Source organism: Euleptes europaea, chromosome 4, assembly GCF_029931775.1.
Source record: "Euleptes europaea isolate rEulEur1 chromosome 4, rEulEur1.hap1, whole genome shotgun sequence".
NCBI lineage: Eukaryota > Metazoa > Chordata > Lepidosauria > Squamata > Sphaerodactylidae > Euleptes > Euleptes europaea.
Genome location: NC_079315.1, coordinates 100,263,635 through 100,282,049, shown reverse-complemented (window position 1 = coordinate 100,282,049; position 18,415 = coordinate 100,263,635). Strand labels below are relative to the sequence as shown.

At 52.4% G+C, this 18,415-nt stretch overlaps 1 protein-coding gene across 1 annotated transcript in view; it reads left to right on the top strand.

The window, feature by feature from the left end:
* The first annotated feature begins 731 nt into the window (after positions 1 to 731).
* Positions 732 to 18,415, top strand: part of ISL1 (ISL LIM homeobox 1) — a 28,998-nt gene continuing 11,314 nt past the window's right edge. Inside the window, exons 1-5 of the mRNA XM_056849047.1 lie at positions 732 to 759; positions 1,942 to 2,131; positions 6,810 to 7,069; positions 12,508 to 12,794; positions 17,469 to 17,636. Coding sequence (XP_056705025.1) covers positions 732 to 759; positions 1,942 to 2,131; positions 6,810 to 7,069; positions 12,508 to 12,794; positions 17,469 to 17,636 — 933 coding nt within the window. The remainder of the gene's footprint in view (positions 760 to 1,941; positions 2,132 to 6,809; positions 7,070 to 12,507; positions 12,795 to 17,468; positions 17,637 to 18,415) is intronic.

The following is an 18,415-nucleotide window of genomic DNA, read 5'->3' as shown; positions in this document are numbered from 1 at the left end:
AGGTGGGGGGCAAAAATTTAGATTTTTGGGGATGGGGGGAGAAAAGGGGAATCAAAGGGCGAGTGGAAAAGGGGAGAGGAAAAGGGGGAGTGGAAAAGTTGCCCCCCTCTGCCACCCCGGGGTCTCCCTGGCCGGGCGCGGGTCTCTTCTTCTGCTGCTGCTGCCACCACCCCTTCCCGCCCCCCCCCTCCCGGCGCGGCAGCCGCCGAAATATGATAATCAGAACAGCTGCTCCTGTGTCCCGGCCGGCCAATCAGAGGCGGGCGGGCTTGACGTCCCCGCGGCCGACGCCGACCAATGGCGAGGCGGCGGAGTTGGAGCAGAGAAGTTTGAGTAAGAGATAAGGAAGAGGCTGGCGGCCGCGGCGCGCGGAGACCCACACCGAGCCCTGCCAGCCAGCCAGCCAGCCGCCCGCTTGCGCTTCGCGGCTCGTCCCGGCGCTGCGCCCTTGCCTTGTGCTCCCCTCCGTAATTACAGTCCTGAGAAGAGGGGAAGGGGGGGGGCTTGCAGCTGTGACCCCCCACCCCGCGCGCGTTGGACTGCTTCTCTGAGGGACACGGCCGGCGGCACCTTCCCCTTCCCCCGACAGCATCTCTCCCTGAAAGAAGCAACAGCCTTTCATTGCATTGCTTTCTCCCCGCCCCCCCTTCTTCTTCTTTTTCTTCTTCTTGGGGGAAGCGCCTTCGAAGCCCTGCACCATTTCACTGTGGACAATATATCCTCTTGCGGATATGGGCGACATGGGAGACCCACCGAAAAGTAAGGGATTGCTCGGGTGTTGTTGTTGTTGTTTTTAAATCAGTAATAATAGAATATTTATATATATATATATATGCATTTTAAAACACACAAACACAACTCGTGATCCTGTCTTGGCTGCGAGAGACCTTGGAGGTAGGCGGCTGTTGCGCTCGCCCACCCTAACCCCGCGAGCTTGCGGTGCTGGGGGGTCCCGCGGCGGTCGCTTTGATGGAAAAGTCTGGGGTGAAAGGGGGAGACTTTGATGGAGCAGAAGGTGGGGGTGGGGGGTTAGGGGAAATGGGACCGGGCGTCAAAATTGGGTGGCGGAGGAGGAGAAGGGGGTCCCCCGGGAAGGGGAAACCGACCACGCCAGGATCCTGAAAGCATTTGCTGGAAAGGGGTTCCGTTGCAAGCGCGGAGTTTCCCGCTCATCTGTACCGAGCATCGCGGTCTTGGGGCGCAGTCCCATTGGTGGCATCGCTTTCCACCGCTTCTTGGGAAAAAGAGCAATTGCCGTGCAACTCGACGGGGCTTCCCTTCCAAGCAACTCGGCTTCGGATCCAGGAGTGCGCCACCTTCATCGCTCCGGGTTAAACCCGGGCGGTAGGACGCCTGCCCGGCGGAGAGCAGCCCGGACCCTCGGTCGGAGCGAGTGAAATTGACAAAAAACGAGTGAAACTGACAGATCAAGACCTTGACTATTCTCTGGGTAGATGTAAGCTGGGCTTCAGAAAAGCCTGGCCGCGCTCTCTCCCTCCCCCCAGTCTTTTCTGTTCAAAGCCTTAAGTTAGAAAATTAATAATAACCCACAGGCCTCCCCCCCCACAAAAAAAAAACCACACCAAAAGGGGTGTTTTGCTTGCGTGGCCGGCGCGTGAAATGTGCACGCTCCAGTTTAATGCCCCATCTACATTTGAATTTACTGTTCCGCCTCCTTTTCTAAATGAGGGAAGCCTTTGATGGCACACTCCAATTACCATTCTCAATGCCGCTCTCTCTATCCTACACGCACTCACAATCTTTTTTTCTTCTCTCCCCCTCTTCCCCCCCTCCAATAACGCAGCCACAATAACAACAACAACGCGCTCCCAAAGAGGAGCGCACCCTACGCGGGTGATCGACACTAATAAAGTGTGTTTATCGCCGTAGGAGAGCGAACGGTTCGTCAATCATGCCCTTTTTTTATTATTTGCCTTTCAGAAAAGCGCCTGATTTCCCTATGCGTCGGCTGCGGCAATCAAATCCACGATCAGTATATCCTGCGAGTTTCCCCGGATTTGGAATGGCACGCGGCGTGCTTGAAGTGCGCGGAATGTAATCAGTATTTGGACGAGACGTGTACGTGCTTCGTTAGGGACGGGAAAACCTACTGTAAAAGAGACTATATCAGGTAGGCGGCTTGCCTTTCTTGTTCTCTCTCTGGCCATTCCTGCGCGGGAGGTTTGGCCTCGGGTTCGCCGCTCTCTAGATGCTCATTTCCCCCATCCGGATTCTCCAAACTCTGCATGGGGGCTTATTGTTGTGCTTGGAGGATTTGGATGGGGAAAGTTTGCATCTAGAGAGCAGCAGATCCAAGGCAAAATCTCCCGTGCATAAACGGCCTCTCTCGTCGTAATTAGGCGTTAAAAAAAAATCAGGCTGGTGGAGGGGCGAAAGGGTTGTCAGGGCTTCTTGATTGTGGCTGCGGGTGGAGAATATCCCGTTAATAACAACAACAATAATGTTCATTGTTGTTGTTGTTGTTGTTTTCCTTGGCCCTCCTTTTGCTAAAAGGGAATCGTTGACACCGCCACCGTTTCGTGGATTGGGGCGAGGGACTCCTGTGATGTGTTTTAGGGTTTCGATTGGTGTTTCGGTGAGTTCTGCAGCCATATATCCCTGTTCCTTTAAAACAGCCCCATCCTGTGCACGTTAACTTAACTCCATTGATGCCTGGGTGGGAGGTTTTCCTTGGTTTTGACTCTCTCTAGATGCACGTTTTGCCCATCCGAATTCTCCAAACTCTGCATGGGGGGGTTATTGTTGAGTTTGGGGGATTTGGATGGGGTGGGGAGGACATGCATCTAGAGAGGGGCAAATCCAAGGCAAAGCCTCCAGTGCATAAATATCTTTTAGAGTCCCATTAACTCCAGTGGGGTTTGCTCCTCGATTCCTCGGAATGGGGTTACAGCTTTAGTAGTACAGATGTTCTAGTGAAACCGGTGAGATTTATATCTGGGCCCTAGACGCCAGTGACTGGGGAGTAAATCTCCCTCCTGCTCACCCACAATTTGGGTGAAGACTCAAGCGGATACCTTCGCTCCCGGGCGTTCCTAAAGGTGCGCTTTTCCAGTAGCCTCTTTTGCTGTGAAACTCCCTCCCAAGGGTTAGATCCCTGGCCGCTGGATTTCGCCCCCCCCCCCGGCCTAAACGCAAACCACTGGGGCAGAAGTTCTACTGAAATCAGCAGGTTTGCCTTGCGAGTGAACATCTTAAAATCCTGGAGGTTAGAAGGGACGGCATTATTTAATAAGACCGGCTAACTACTGTCCTGGTTAGTGGAGGAGAGGAAGTATATAATGGGGGGGGAGTAATGAACGTGGGGGGGTTACAATGGGTCGGCGCTGGCGCAGGATCGCAGCCGTCTTCCTTTCTACCCCCATCCAACTCTAGTGAACGCCGGCGTAATTGAAATATAGCGGCTGGCCCTGGGGCCTGCTCGCCGTACAACCTCCAGTCTGGGTGTGCATGATTTCATTTTTTAAGCTATACTACAGCAAAGTGTGTGTGTGGGGGGTGTTGGTCCAGTTAAAATAGGCCTTCCCCTTCTTTAGAAATAAATAAAGGAAGGATAGCCCTAAGGAAGGATAGCCCCTGCTTCTCCCCTTCCTTAAACCTTTTAGAAGGTTAGGAGTGTATTATTATTAGTAGTAACAGTAGTATTTATTTTGGCTCTGTTTCCAGTAAGACGGCCCGCTCCCAATACCAGACTTTAAATAAAAATAAAAGCCTGACATTTAATCTTTTTAAATATTAACCCTTTGGGCGCTCTCGGACTGCTTCTCCTTTTCTTATCTTATCTGCCTTGATGAATTGGACAGGGGAGATCAAATTGCCCCTCATCTGTTGGCGAACAATCGGTACATTTAGATAATGGGGACGGCTTCCTTCCTAGCATGAAAATCTGGGAGCTGATAAAAAAAAACCCAGCACGATTGGCCACCCCTGACATTCTGGCGAGACACCCCTCCTTTTTTAAACGCGGGGGGGGGGAGGGTTAGAAAGAGGCGCCTTTATTTTCTTCCTGTTGGGAGGGGGAGAGAGGACCTCAGAGGTGCCGGGCTACTGTGTAGTGTGGATTTGAACTTTTGCAGAGGGGGGAAAGGTTGAGCAAACTCACCAGCGGGGGACCCAATCCACTCTCCCTGCAAGCCGAGAGCAGGGAACCATGCCATTCGGCTGGCCCGAGGCATGTTTGTGTGTGTGTTTGTGGCGGTCCTGCCCTAAATAGGACCTGTCTCTCCCGCACACACCCACGTAGCGAGTCTTCGTGAATCACCCCGAGGTTCCCACGGTGCAGTTTTCTTCCGAAAGGTTATTCTGGGGGGAAACGAATGGGGCTTTCTCCTCGAGAGGGCAAACGTGGATTCCTCCGCTAAGAAACTCTTGGTTTTAAAAGGAAACACGCCAGCGGGGAGGGACGGGGGGTCGCTCCTCGGAAAGCCTTGCAGGGAGCGAAGGAGAGGGATTCTCGTTATTTGTAGCCTGCCTTTGTCCCAGAGAACTGGCTGCCGTCAGGCGTCGCGCCGGGCCTCCGTTTCCGTGCCGCGGGATCTCTTGGCAGAGCCGACCTTTCCGGATCAGATGCTCGCTTGGCCGGGAAGATCTGAAAGAGCACTGGGGGACGGCGGGAGGGCATTCTCAAAAATATATATATATCTTGGATGCTAGTTTTGGGAGGCGCTGTGTGTTACCGCTTGTTTACTGACCCCCTCCCCCGGCGCCCTTTCGGCTCGACGATATCTTACTCGCGAGTAAGCATTCTTACTCGCGAGTAAACCCAAGAGACGAGGTGCGTCGATTTCCGGGGGAAAAAAAATGCTGTGACGATTCCTGCGCTGGAACCCCGATTCTGAATAGACGGATTTAAAAGGCAACCTTATTATTGATTCTCAGTGGCTTCCGTGTCAGTACGTTAGGTTACGCAGCCTTGTTTCATGATCTGGCCCGTTGATTTCAATAGGACTTCTTGGCCTGCAAGAATAGGGTTCGGATCGGGGTATTCCTGAGCTCCTTGGCCTTGATCTCGCTCAGGATTGGAAGAGTTCTGTTTGCGGTGTTCTGGGATATTTACAGATAAAGCTGGTAATTTAAGACCTTATTAGTTTCCTCTTTCTTCATTTCCCTCTAGCCCCTTTCCAAAGGGGATACAGCCTGCACATAAATAGATAGCTGTGTGTCCATACCTACATGGTGTAACCGAACAGGGAACCCAAAGCTTAGCCGAAGACATGGGGTGAAAACGCATGGGAGGTTTTGCCTTGGATTCGCCGCTCTCTAGATGCACGTTTTCCCCATCTGAATTCTCAAAACTCTGCATGGGGGCTTGTTTTTTAGTTCGGAGAGTTGGGCTGGGTATAATGTGCATTTAGAGAGCGGCAAATCCAAGGCAAAACCTCCCATGCGTTTTTGCCCATGCATCCTTGGAAGAGGAGGGTCATAAAAGGCATCAGCCAGACAGATCTTGATTTCTGTACCTGTCTGAACTTCTCAGTGGTTCTCAGCATACAGCTCTTTCGGTGCTGCTGAATCTTGAACAGCAATTCGAAATTCCGCGTCGCTCTTCCTGAGAAATTGAGTTGTTATTTTTAATTAGAAAGTTGCCCCTTGCATTCATGATCTGTCTATAATGTACAATCCCACTGATCTCAGTAGGATTACTTTAGAGGAAACCGGGAGGGTGGCGCAATTAAGGCGATCCGACGGTTCTGGAAGGGGGCGATAACACCCCTCGCCAAGCAGAACTGATAAAGCGAGGCAGGTTTATTTTTGGGGCTAGATGCCTGCCTGCCTCAGCCCTGTGCAGGCTTATCTGTGGGTATGCCCCAGTGAATTTGCAAGGGATTCTATAAGTCAACATGCATAGGATATGGTTGGAAGGCCTAGATCCCAAGAACAGCCGAGGGTTTTGCCTCTGGTGCAGACCCAGAGGGGAGGGAGCGAATATTCCACAATGCACGTATTCCAGCGCAGACAGAAAACGTTATTACTTGTAAGGCTACTTTACAAGGAAGCGCGCTAGAATACGGGCATCCTTTCACATCGGGATGTTTTAAAAAAACGAGATGGGGGGGGAATGACTATTTGCACGAATGGTGGTCTTTGGTCCCCCTCGCTGGCTTCCCGTGTCTATGTGGTTAACAAAAGCTTCCGGAGGAGATGCGGAAATCCTAGTTCCACAAGCCAGTCGATAGGGCAGATTCTAGACTCCATTTATGCCTGGGAGGTTTGGTCTTGGATTTGCCGCTCTCCAGATGCACATTTCCCCCATCCAAACTCCCAAAACTCAACAATAAGCCCCCATGTAGAGTTCTAAGAATTCGGATGGGGAAAATGTGCATCTAGAGGGCGGCGAATCCAAGGCAAAACCTCCCTTCATAAATGGTCGGAGACCTCCTTTTCCTTTGCCTGGGGCTAAACAGAAGAAGGGGGGGGAGGGAATAAGGACAGGGAGAGAAAGAAGAGAGTCTTGCCCAAAAATGTTATATATGGAACTCCCCCATCTCTTAAAAAAAAAAAATCCTCCTTTCCTGTTGTGGGGCCGGGAACCTCCGCCGCTGTTTGCAAAAGGGACGGAGGAGTCGTCGAATAATTCGGATCCCGCTGGGTTTTCCAGCTCCTGGTTTCCCAAATGCCTGGTCCGACCGGCTGGAGCGCGGCAGATGCCGTCGAAGCAGCGGCGGAGCCGGGCCGGCGGCTCCCGGGCGGGGTGCGGGGAGCCAGGCGCGGCGGGCTGGCTTCGACGGGGCGTCCCGAATGACCTCTCTGTGTCTTTCTCTCTTTTCCTCTCCCGGCGGGGCCGGGCTCAGGCTCTACGGCATCAAGTGCGCGAAGTGCAACATCGGCTTCAGCAAGAACGACTTCGTGATGCGGGCCCGCTCCAAGGTGTACCACATCGAGTGCTTCCGCTGCGTGGCCTGCAGCCGCCAGCTCATCCCAGGGGACGAGTTCGCGCTGCGGGAGGACGGCCTCTTCTGCCGGGCCGACCACGACGTGGTGGAGAGGGCCAGCCTGGGCGCCGGCGACCCCCTCAGCCCCCTGCACCCCGCCCGGCCGCTGCAGATGGCAGGTACCGCCCGGCCCCGGAGTGGGGCTTCGGACCGACCTTTTGATAGGGGGTGGGTGGGAGGTCTTGGAGGCGCCCGGCGCGGTTCCCCGGACGTTGGGATTTCTGTAGCCGTCGGGTCGACAGGAGAGAGACCAGATCCCCCACATTGTGGCAAATGAGAACGCGTGGACCTGTTTAAGCACTATAAATACAAACACCGCGAGATGTATTGTCCCCCCCCCGCCCCCCAAGACATGGCCACATTTAAGGACTTCTGTCATCCTCTTAACTTCTGGGAAGGACAAGTAAAGCACGTGTTTCCGCTGAAATCCACTAGGTTAAACATGTAATGTGATGTGGCTGGATCGGGTCCTCTCTGGTTTAGGAGGCCTCAGCTACATCTATAGAGATGTATCTGGAGGGCCTGAAGTGCAATGACCTATTTAAATCACTGGGATCAGGGACCCGATTTTATGCATGTTTGCTTGGAAGTAGCTATTCACAGCTGAATAGAGAAGGGCGCCTAGAATTGCAGTCTTGGACACCCTTCATTTGGGCTGGCCTCTTTAATTTATGTGGATGTTGGTCCAATAGATCTTAAGGAGAACTCGCTTTCTAAGGCATGCTTAGGGCCTCAGGCCAAATCGCACATTTTGCATAGATAATACTTGCTGGCAAAAATATTATTCCTCCTTGATCTTCAAACCTTACCAACCTGGAACTGAACCCCAGACATGAATACTCTGAAGGAAACACCACTGGTTTCAAGGGGAGTTACTTCCCCGTAAGTGTAGGCCTACAGCCCTGGAAGTAAGTTCCATCAAAATCAAAGGCAGTTAGTGAAGGCATCTGGGTTGAAGCTGCTAAATTATATCAACTGCAATAGTAATGGCGTAAAATGCCTCAATGTAGGGTATTAGCCAGTGTATTTACTTCGGAGTAAGTATGCTTGGCATTGAGCTCTATAGAAGTGTGTTTAGGATCGTGAAGACCTTGGCACCCTGGTGGAGTCGTCTCCCAGGAGCAAATTCCTAAGCCGGCTCAGATGTGTGTTTTGAAATGGTTGAGCAGCAAGCCGCCTGGGACACTTGCATTGTCTGGAATGCACCAGGAGCTTGGTTATGGTACCAAAGGGACATCGGTGGGTGCCTGCGCTTTACCCCTTAAGGACTTACGGAGAGGATACCTGGAGGCTTAAAAGAAATAGGCACAACCTCGTGTTTTGTGGGCGTGGCGGTGTGTACAAGGCTAAAAGCTCTGTGCCATGAGCTGCAGGTATATCACCCGGATCATATGTTTGCTGGTAGCTAGCGTGGCAAGAGGTGTGGGGAGGAAGGCGGGGGTTAGAGAGATTAGAGGCACGTTTGCCCAGTCGCGGTATCTTGCATTTCTAGGAACAAGGCTGCAGACTTATGCATGCTCGCATGGATGTACCGGGAATGTTTCGGATCCCGCCGCATGTACACGTATAGGGTATTTTATCAGCACGGTGCTAAAAGGAGGGAAGAGATCCCCTTTGGAGCAGGAGGAAGTTGGCAATAGAGCAAGGAGAATTGGGTGAAGGGGATGAAGACATTAAGGGGGAAATGTACAGTAAGGGTTTGTTCAGGAGTGGAATGGGCTGCCTAGGGAGGGGGCGAGTTCCCCTCTCTGGCAGTCTTCAAGGCTCTAGGCTGATCCTGCATGGAGCAGGGGGTTGGACGAGATGGCCTGTATGGCCCCTTCCAACTCTATGATTCTGGGAGGTGTCCTTTCTCCTGGAGAGCCCATCCTAGACTCCCTCCCTTGCCACTACGCTGTGCAGAATTTTGGCCTAGTTTGAATTACTCATGGGGGTGGGGAGGAGAGGGGGAGCAGCCGATTTCTGAAACAGGGAAGCTAATAACTACAGGCGAGAGCCCTTCAAGCTGTAATTTAAAACTGTCAACAAGCTAATCTTCTGTAATTGGCCTTCAAAGGGATTCTTCTTTCTCCCCGTGGTCTTTCTGTGATTTGGGTGAGAATTTCAGCACCGGGGACTTTAGAATGGACTGTAGGCATCTCCCCCCCTTTCCCAAGTGCATTTTTCCTCATTTTGTTGCATTTTCCTGCATCTCAAACTCTGCCCCCCCCAAAAATTTTCCATTCCACGAGGGTAAACAAAACAGATTTAGAGGCATTCCAGTCCAGAGCCTGTAACTCTTAGGTCTTCCTGTCATATCTGCCCCCCCTCCCCCAACAATCCGCTTTGGAAGGGGGAAGCGATCTGTCGCATCTGCGCTGAGATCCCCAAACCGAAGTCCAAAATCGGCGCTACTGGTTTGAAATAACCGGTTTAAGGACAGCAGACTCCCAGACATACATACCGGGAAGCTAGGACCAATCGATCCATTCAGCAAGGGATCTACTTTCTCCGATACCGACTGCAATCTCTGTAGCCAATTCCAGGCGATACATTCCGTCGAGCTGAGCAGGGTTTACTTCTGAGCAGGGATGGTTAGGATCATGCAGTAAAATGTCAATGTGCTGCGCTGCGTTTTATTTTTTGCAGACACAATAGCAATCTGATAAGGGGTGTGTGGGAAGATAAGGTGGAAAGAAAGACCTGGGAGTGCAGTGTGTTAATCCCCCCCCCCCGTGGGTTAATATTTACTATACAACCCCCACACATCCTAGACAGATTCATTCCGAAGAGAATGCCATTCGTTTCAACTGGGCTTTATAAAATTATACAGATTTGTAACGTGGCGAAATTGGACATAGACAGCCCCCCCTTTTGCCCTAATACTAGACCTTAGGGGCACCCAAAGAAAATTTAAGAACATAAGACAAGCCAGGCTGGATCAGACCAAGGCCCATCAAGTCCAGCAGTCTGTTCACTCAGTGGCCAACCAGGTGCCTCTAGGAAGCCCACAAACAAGACGACTGAAGCAGCATTCCCCTGCCTGTTTCCACAGCACCTAATATAATAGGCATGTTCTCTGATACTGGAGAGAATAAGTATGCATCATGACTAGTATTCATTCTGATGGGTAGCCATGGATAACCCTATCCTACATGGACATGTCCACTCCCCTCTTAAAGCCCTCCAAGTTGGCAGCCATCACCACATCCTGGGGCAGGGAGTTCCACAATTTAACTATGCAATGTGTGAGGAAATACTTCCTTTTATCTGTTTTGAATCTCTCACCCTCCAGCTTCAGCAGATGACCCCACGTTCTGGCATTATGAGAAAGGGAGAAAAGCTTCTCCCTGTCCACTGTCTCCACACCATGCATAATTTGTGGACAGCAGGGCCAGGATTTTCGAAGGAAAATCAACACAACGCCCCAAGAAGTAGCGAGGCCACTGATTTAGATGGCTTCCAAACGGAACAGGTAAATTCACGGAAATCGTTAGTTATGATGTTAAAAGGAGCTTCTGTGCTCAGAGCCAGAGTCGAGCTCAGTAACACCTTAAAGCCCTCAAGATGTTCGGGGTAAAAGCTTTGGAGGGTCGAAGTGGTCAAATTTCCTTGGTCAGCTTTGCCTTTGGAAAGCCCATACCCTGGAAATTGTGTTGGTCTCTAAGGTGCTTCTGGACTCGAACCTGGCTCTTCCGACCTGGCTACCTTCTGAAACTACTTCACGTGCTCAGAGACACAGGGTAGCTCCGAAGACTTAGTTCTGAGGGATGCCAGCGGCAGAATCGCTGGTCTCCCGGGCCTGCTTATCGACCTTCTGGGAACATCTGGCTGGCCACTCTGGGAAACAGCTTGGAGGACCTGATGATCCTTTGTTCTGATCCAGCTAGGGGCTTATCTTCTTATTTTATTTGCGCACAAGTACAGTTCAGACCGCAATCCACCACCCCAGTCCCTAGATTCCTGGAAGGAACTCTCCCATTGCTGTTAAAAGGAACTTTCTCCTGAGTAAATTTAGGCTATAAGCCTTTGCACACTTAAATGAGTCATTCTCATTTAATACAGTTGGGCTTACTTCTGAGAAATCATATGTAGCGTTGCTTTTACAATCGGTATCTGCCGTATTGAGAGGGGGGGAGAGAAACTAGAGAGTAGCAAAGACAGAGAAACATGGTTGGGGATTTAGCAACTGTTTGTGTTTTGCTGGTAGTATTTACAAAAGAACTGCTATAGTTCCTCCCAACTTTTCTCACTAAGTATGTTCCAGTCTGCTTCTTGTGGGAAATGTAATCGAAAATGTTCATGTTTTAAGCAGTTGTTTTTTTTTTAATGTGGATGATGGGAGAGAGAGGGACGTGTAGGTAAAGACACAGTGGTGGAATGGTTGGGTGGGCGGCATTTACAGTCATGAATGAGCAAACCTGAAGGAGAGTTTCTACCTAGGCCGTTGGCGTGCTGGTGATTCTTTGGTTTGCACTGAATCCATTTGGCTGGGCTGGGTAACTGATGGGGGTGGGGAGAGGATGGACAAGATTCGACCCCCTTTCAGCTCTTAGAGGCAGGCTGTGGCGTCACTAAAAGGGGGGGTGGCTCCCACCATCTTTCCAAACCACACGTGGTGCTCATTCCTCAGGAAGTCTGAGTTGCCACGGGGTGGGGGGTAGGGGAGGGCTGGCTCAGTGGTGAATGCCTGCCCTGCATGCAGAAGGCCCCGGGCTCAGCCGCGGGCACCTCCGGCTACAAAAAGGGCCAGGTGAGGTGAGAGACCTCTACCTGAAACCCAAAAGGATCAACGTGTACCCACGGTCTGGCCCACTGTTGATGCCCACTGTCCAACACCAGCCACGTCCCAGAATCCTGAATGTGCAATTCGGCGGGATGGTTGGTTTGCTGAGGGAGCTCCTAAACTGAGCCTATCTGGGATCGAAGCTTGCTGAGTGAGACCAATTGAATCAGACCCTTAGTCCATTGAAGTCAGTATTGTCTACTCAGACCGGCAGTCTGGGGTGGGGCCGTGGCTCAGTGGCAGAGCATCTGCTTGTCATGCAGAAGGTCCCAGGTTCCATCCCCGGCATCTCCCGTTAAAGGGACAAGGCAAGTAGGTGATGTGAAAGACCCCTGCCTGAGACCCTGGTCTGAGTAGACAATCCTGACTTCGATGGACCAAGGGTCTGATTTAGTATAAGGCAACTTCATGTGTTCTCCAGGGTCTCAGGCAGAGGTCTTTCACATCATCTACTTTCACATCACCTACTTTTAACTGGAGATGCCGGGGATTGAACCTGGGACCTTCTGCATGCCAAGCAGATGCTCTTCCACTGAGCCAAGGCCCCTCCCGCAATTGAACACGGGTGGGAGTCCCTACCCAAAGACCAGAGAAGTCCATTCCCCCACACCTTTTGATTCCAGGCGCTTTTCTTCCCGAGGAAAGGCGCTCAAGGATGGAGATCTTGATGCTGGCTGTAGGCTGGGCCTCCAGAGGCCTGGAGACTGGGGGAGGGGGGGTCCTCGTCTTGCCCTCCCCCGCCACTCACAGGGCTCCTGTCCCTCCCTCCTCCCCCCTCCCCTTCCTTTACAGCAGAACCTATCTCTGCCAGGCAGCCGGCTCTCAGGCCGCACGTCCACAAGCAGCCGGAGAAGACCACCCGCGTCCGCACCGTCCTCAACGAGAAGCAGCTGCACACCTTGCGGACCTGCTACGCTGCCAACCCCCGGCCCGACGCCCTCATGAAGGAGCAGCTGGTGGAGATGACCGGCCTCAGCCCCAGGGTCATCCGGGTCTGGTTTCAGAACAAGCGCTGCAAGGACAAGAAGCGGAGCATCATGATGAAGCAGCTGCAGCAGCAGCAGCCCAACGACAAGACCGTGAGTGGCGTCCTCCCGGCCCTTAGGGGGCGCGCTTTCCTGGCTTGGGTTCTTTGCGCATGCCATTTGAGGTTTTTTATGGGGGAACGCGCTCCTTTCGCGTGGGCGTTTGACGGATTGGCTGGTGCCAAGAGCGCCGGGGAGTGCCAATCAACGGCGCTTTTCAGGCAGAAGGGAGGGTGCCACCCAGGAGCTAGATGGACCGGACAAAACTTCACCTGCGGCATCTGTGTTGGTGACAGCTGTTAAAAGCGCGCAGCAGCCCTGCAAGGGAGGAAGAGGGGAGGAGAGAAATCCTGCTAGCTAGGGAAGGAAATGTGAGCAAGGGTTGTGCTCTGGATTATTATTATTATTATTATTATTATTATTATTATTATTATTTGCAGGGCTGCAGGGGGCTAGAAAAATGCCACCGTGGTGGACTGGGAATTCTTTTTGCTAAAGAAATGGGGCTTATTCGTAAAGAAAGCCAGCGTGGTGTAGTGGTTTGGAGCAGTGGACTCTGATCTGGAGAACTGGGTTTGATTCCCCACTCCTCCACATGAGCGGCTGATGCTAATCTGGTGAACTGGGTTGGTTTCCCCACTCCTCCACATGAAGTCAGCTGGGTGACCTTGGGCTAGTCACAGTTCTCTTAGAGCTCTCTCAGCCCCACCTACCTCACAGGGTGTCTGTTGTGGGGAGGGGAAGTGAAGGCGATTGTAAGCCGGTTTGATTCTTCCTTGGGAAGGTGATTGTAAACTAGTTTGATTCTTCCTTAAGTGGTAGAGAAAGTCGTCATATAAAACCCAACTCTTCTTCTAAAGAAGGGGCCCAGCAGTGACTGGCAAGTCTTGGTTGGCCCCACTGGCCTGTTGAGACCCAACCCTCAAGCCATTTTACTCGAGAGCAGGTCCTTTGAAAAGCATGGGGCTCTTCCCGAATCTCTGCTTTTGTGCATTTCATCTCATGCCTTCTAATGACCTTCCTTAAGATCTGTGGCTGCATATGGGGAAGGGAGGGGCGGATAATGAGGAGGAAGGGGTGGCTTTTAAAAACGTCTCTCTCCTGAAGTCACACCACGGGAAAGCTTGAGCAGTTTAAGAAGCAGACCCAGATCAAGTGAGTTGAAGGAGCCTCCCGAAATGCCTGGCGCTTCTCTCATCTTGGATACCAATATTACATCGCTGGAGGCCAGATACTAACTCTAATGGGGTACAGATTTTTGTTTTAAAAAGAGAGGCGATTGTCGCCCATTCAGCTGAATAGAACTGAACCCAGACTCCGATGTGTGTTTACTTGAAAGCGAATCTCCCTCCGAGTTTAGTGGAGCGTCATTCCCTGCGCCTAACGCCTCGATTTAGCAGTATTCTGCTTCGGTGCATCCCGGTCTTTCCCCAGAAGTCATTAAATGGGCATTTATACTTGGGAGGTTTTGCCTTGGATTTGCTGCTACTCTCGATGCACATTTTCCCCATCCAGATTCTCAACGCTTAACAATAAGCCCGCATGCAGAGTTCTGAGAATTTGGACGGGGGAAATGTGCATCCCGAGAGCGGCTAATCCAAGGCAAAACCTCCCGGGCATAAATGACTATTCGGTCCCCTGAATGTTGTGGCGTTTACGTGCAAGAAACGTGCCCGAGATCTCAGCGTTAGACGCTGCTGCCCGCTTTGCCCTGGGCTTAGAAAGCCCGCAGCCCGAAGGTGCCTCGGAAGAAAGTCCCATTGATATCAGCGAGTCCCAACGAGCCCTATTGTAGGGCAATCGATCCCCGCGGGAGCCCACTGATTTACTAAACGCATGGGAGATTTTGTCTTGGATTTGCCGCTCTGTAGATGCACATTTTCCCCAACTGAATTCTCAAAAATCTGCCTTGGGGGCTTATTTTTGAGTTCTGAGAATTTGGCTGGGGGAAATGTGCATCCAGAGAGTGGCAAATCCCAGGCAAAACCTCCCGTGCGTTTTCGCCTCCCGTGCGTCTCCGTAGAATTCCCCTCCAAAGCTGCAACCGCGTCGGAGTGAATCCCACCGAGCCCAGAGGCACTCGCCAGCAAGCCGTTGCGCCTAGGACGGCGCCGAGCCGAGGGAATCGCGCCATTTCCATGCCTGGAAACGAAGAAATCGAGAAAAAAAAGTTGTCAGGTTTGGATGCAAAGGAGCTGCCGTCTCCCCATCCCCGCCTCTCTTCCCCGCAGTCGTCTGGGAAACCGTTTGCAGGGCTCAGTCCATAAATCTGGGGAAGGAAGGAAACCACTTCTCAATTTATTAAGGCCGGGGCTGCCTACCTGGTTAAGTGGAATTTAAAGCGTTTGGTATGTTCCTACACCTCGCTTGAAAGTAAGCGAGTTGCGTAAGTGTGGGAGAGATTTCGGGGGCAACCCCCTCTGAAAGGCCGGGAGACTCTTGTGTTTACAGAGATGGCTTTTAAAGCTTCTTTGGGCTGGCCAGAACCGGGAGACCCGCAGTCCACCGCCCACCAAACTTTGTCAATTTATGCATGGGAGGTTTTGCCCTGGATTTGCCACTCCCTAGATGTACATTTTCTCCATTTGAATGTTCAAAACTCTGCATGGGGGCTTATTTTTGAGTTTTGAGAAGTTGGATGGGGGAAATGTGCATCTAGAGAGCGGCAAAACCTCCCCCACGAATAAATGGCCTTTGTATATTTGTGTTGACCGAAGCCTGGGCCCAAACGCGTTTTCCTGGAAGTAAATTCCTTTGAGGCTATTGATCTCACTTCCGTGTCAAGGAAATGTCAGTGGCCTGGATACGGCCGAGCCCCGCATCCTTATGCACAATCTGGTCCGGTGGAAATCCCGGAACCAAACCCGGTGTCGTCCTATTGTGGTCCGCAGAAGTGAAACCGTTTACAACCGAGCGCTTCGGTTTAACAGGCCTGGGGGGGGGGGGGCGAAGGCCCGCGCGATTTTGGAGGAGGGACTCGGCGGCCCTGCAAGTGCCTGTTTACTCGAAAGTTAATCCGTCTGTGTCAATGACCCTCGTGCCCAAATAAGGTCCGGTTGCAATCCGTTGCAGTTTCGGACCTGAGGATCCAGAAAGCTGCTCCTTTTCTCCTGGCTGCTTTCCAGGAAGTCTGGACACCCGCTTAGCTCCAAAGCCTCGCTGGTTACTTGCGAAGTCTGAAGGGCCCCGATCCTAACCTCGCTCACTTGGCTTTAGCAAGCCGTGAGGTTTAGAGCCGAGAAAATGTGAGTCGGAGGGGAAGCGGCTGTCACTTTCCCAGAAGGAAATCGACCTGTCATGCTCAAGTGATTTACTGCAAGAGGAGACCCATTTTTTCCAGCCCAGAGCTGGAGAAAACCATTTTGTATCCGCCTTGACGGCCTTATGCCAAGGTCAGTTCTATCATCAGGCCCTTCAGGGGAGGAGAGTCAGGATCGTGACCATATTGTTAATTTCTAAACCCGTGTTAAGGGAACCCATTTAATCCTCTCCCGGTGCGTAATAACGGTTGATAGAAAGTCGTCCAACGCGATTCAAGGAAGCCTGCTTCGGATCGGGGGTCCTGCTTACATAAGAGGTCACGACCACCCCACCTTCCAACCAGTGGGTCTTCTCAGCAGCATTTACGCACCCCTGGGCACCACAGCCTTCTCCTCAATACGTTCACTCAAGCCCCCCAATGTCCTTGCCTTTTGTTCCTCTTGGCATGCCTAAAAGCACAAAAGGAGGGGGCATTGCCAGTCGAAAACACGGGATCGCGGCCCCGATCCGTACATACCCAGCCACCCCTTTCGGCACAATTACCCGCCAGGGGACCGCTAGCCTCCCCTGTGGCCTGGGCCTGCCTGCTACCATTAGGCGAACTAGGCAGTCGCCTAGGGCGCAGACCTCAGAGGGGCGCAGAATTGGTCTGAGGGGCACAGTTTTAAACAGATTAGCTTCTTGGGGAATAATGCAACTGACAATTTATATATATATATATATTTTCTTTTAAGATAAGTGCCACAACAGTGCGATGGAATATAATTATAACGTCTTATAAAAAAAATGTTGTGCTTTTATTCTACAAGACATCTATTTTTGAATATTGGTTAGCAATGGGGGGGGCACAAGTAGTTAGCCTTGCGTAGGGCGCAAAAATGACTGGCACCGGCCCTGCCACTGGGTGGAGGTGGGGGGGGCGACCATGTCTGGAATCGAGCTGTTACATAGGCCATTTATGCACGGGAGGTTTTGCCTTGGATTTGCAGCTCTATAGATGCGCCTTTCTTCCCATCCGCATTGTCAAAACTTTGCATGGGGGCTTATGGTTGAGCTTTGAGAACTCAGATGGGGGGGAAATGTGCATCTACAGAGCGGCAAAACCTCCCAAACATAAATGGCCTATACCTACAGTTCCCCCATCTGAATTCTCCAAACTCTGCACGGGGGTTTCTTTTTGAGTTCTGAGAATTGGGATGGGGGGAAATGCACGTACAGAAAGCGTGTCCAAGGCACAACCTCCCGTGCATAAATGGCCCCACGGGGTTTTCGGGGTGCCCGCCCGGCTCCGGTCCTTCCAGCGAAGGGAGGCAGTTGGGACAACACCGTGCAAGAGCCAGAGAAAGAAGGCCGATTAGCAGAGTCAATAAAGCCGGCCTGTTTGATAGGGGCAGGGAAGGGGGGGGGGGTTGACGGTGGCCCTTGCTGCCGTCGAGGCATTCACCGCTCGCGCCGCTCTGTTTGCAGAACATCCAGGGCCTGACCGGCACTCCGATGGTGGCGTCGAGCCCGGAGAGGCACGACGGCGGCTTGCAGGCCAACCCGGTGGAGGTGCAGAGCTACCAGCCCCCCTGGAAAGTCCTCAGCGACTTCGCCCTGCAAAGCGACATCGACCAGCCGGCCTTTCAGCAACTGGTAAGTGTCGCCTCGCCCGCCGTCCGGGGGGGGGGAGGCGCCGTCGGGGTCTGCGGGCCGGGGCTCGGAGCCCTGCCGGGACCACCCTCCCGTCTCCCGTCCCCTTGGACCCGGATCTTCCATGTCGGGGTCCACTTCCCACCTGATGCTTCCCAGGAAAGGGGGGGGGATTGGGCTCCAGATCCCGCCTGATGCTTCCCAGGGAAGGTGGGGGAGGGGCGAGTAGGGTTGCCAACCACCAAGTAGCCCAGGGGTTCTCAACAAGGGGGGAATCCCCCGGGGAGGATTTTAGGGTTGGGGGGGGGGATTGGTGCCACTGTTCAGCAAAAGTGCATGTTGTTTGGAGTGCACCTTTTGAGATAGACTATTTTGGGAAGGGAGGAATTATATTCTGAACAATGGTGAAAGGGGGGAATGGAGCAACAAAGGTTGAGAACCACCGTGCTAGCCAGAGATCTCCTGCTATTACAGCTGATCTCCAGCCTATAGAGATCAGTTCACCTGGAGAGAACGGCCGCTTTGGCAATTGGACTCTATGGCACTGAAGTCCCTCCCCTCCCCAGACCCCACCCTCTTCAGGCTCTGCCCAAAAAAACTCCTGCCAGTGGCAAAGAGGAACCTGGCAACCCCAAGGGGGAGGGAGTTGGCATTCTCAGGAGACAGGGTTGCAGAGGAAGGTTCTTCTCTCTGTTGGCCAGCCGGGTGCAGGTAACCCTTTGCCACAGACTCATGACCACCCCATAGAAGCTCCATGGGAATTCCCTGCACCGAACTGATTT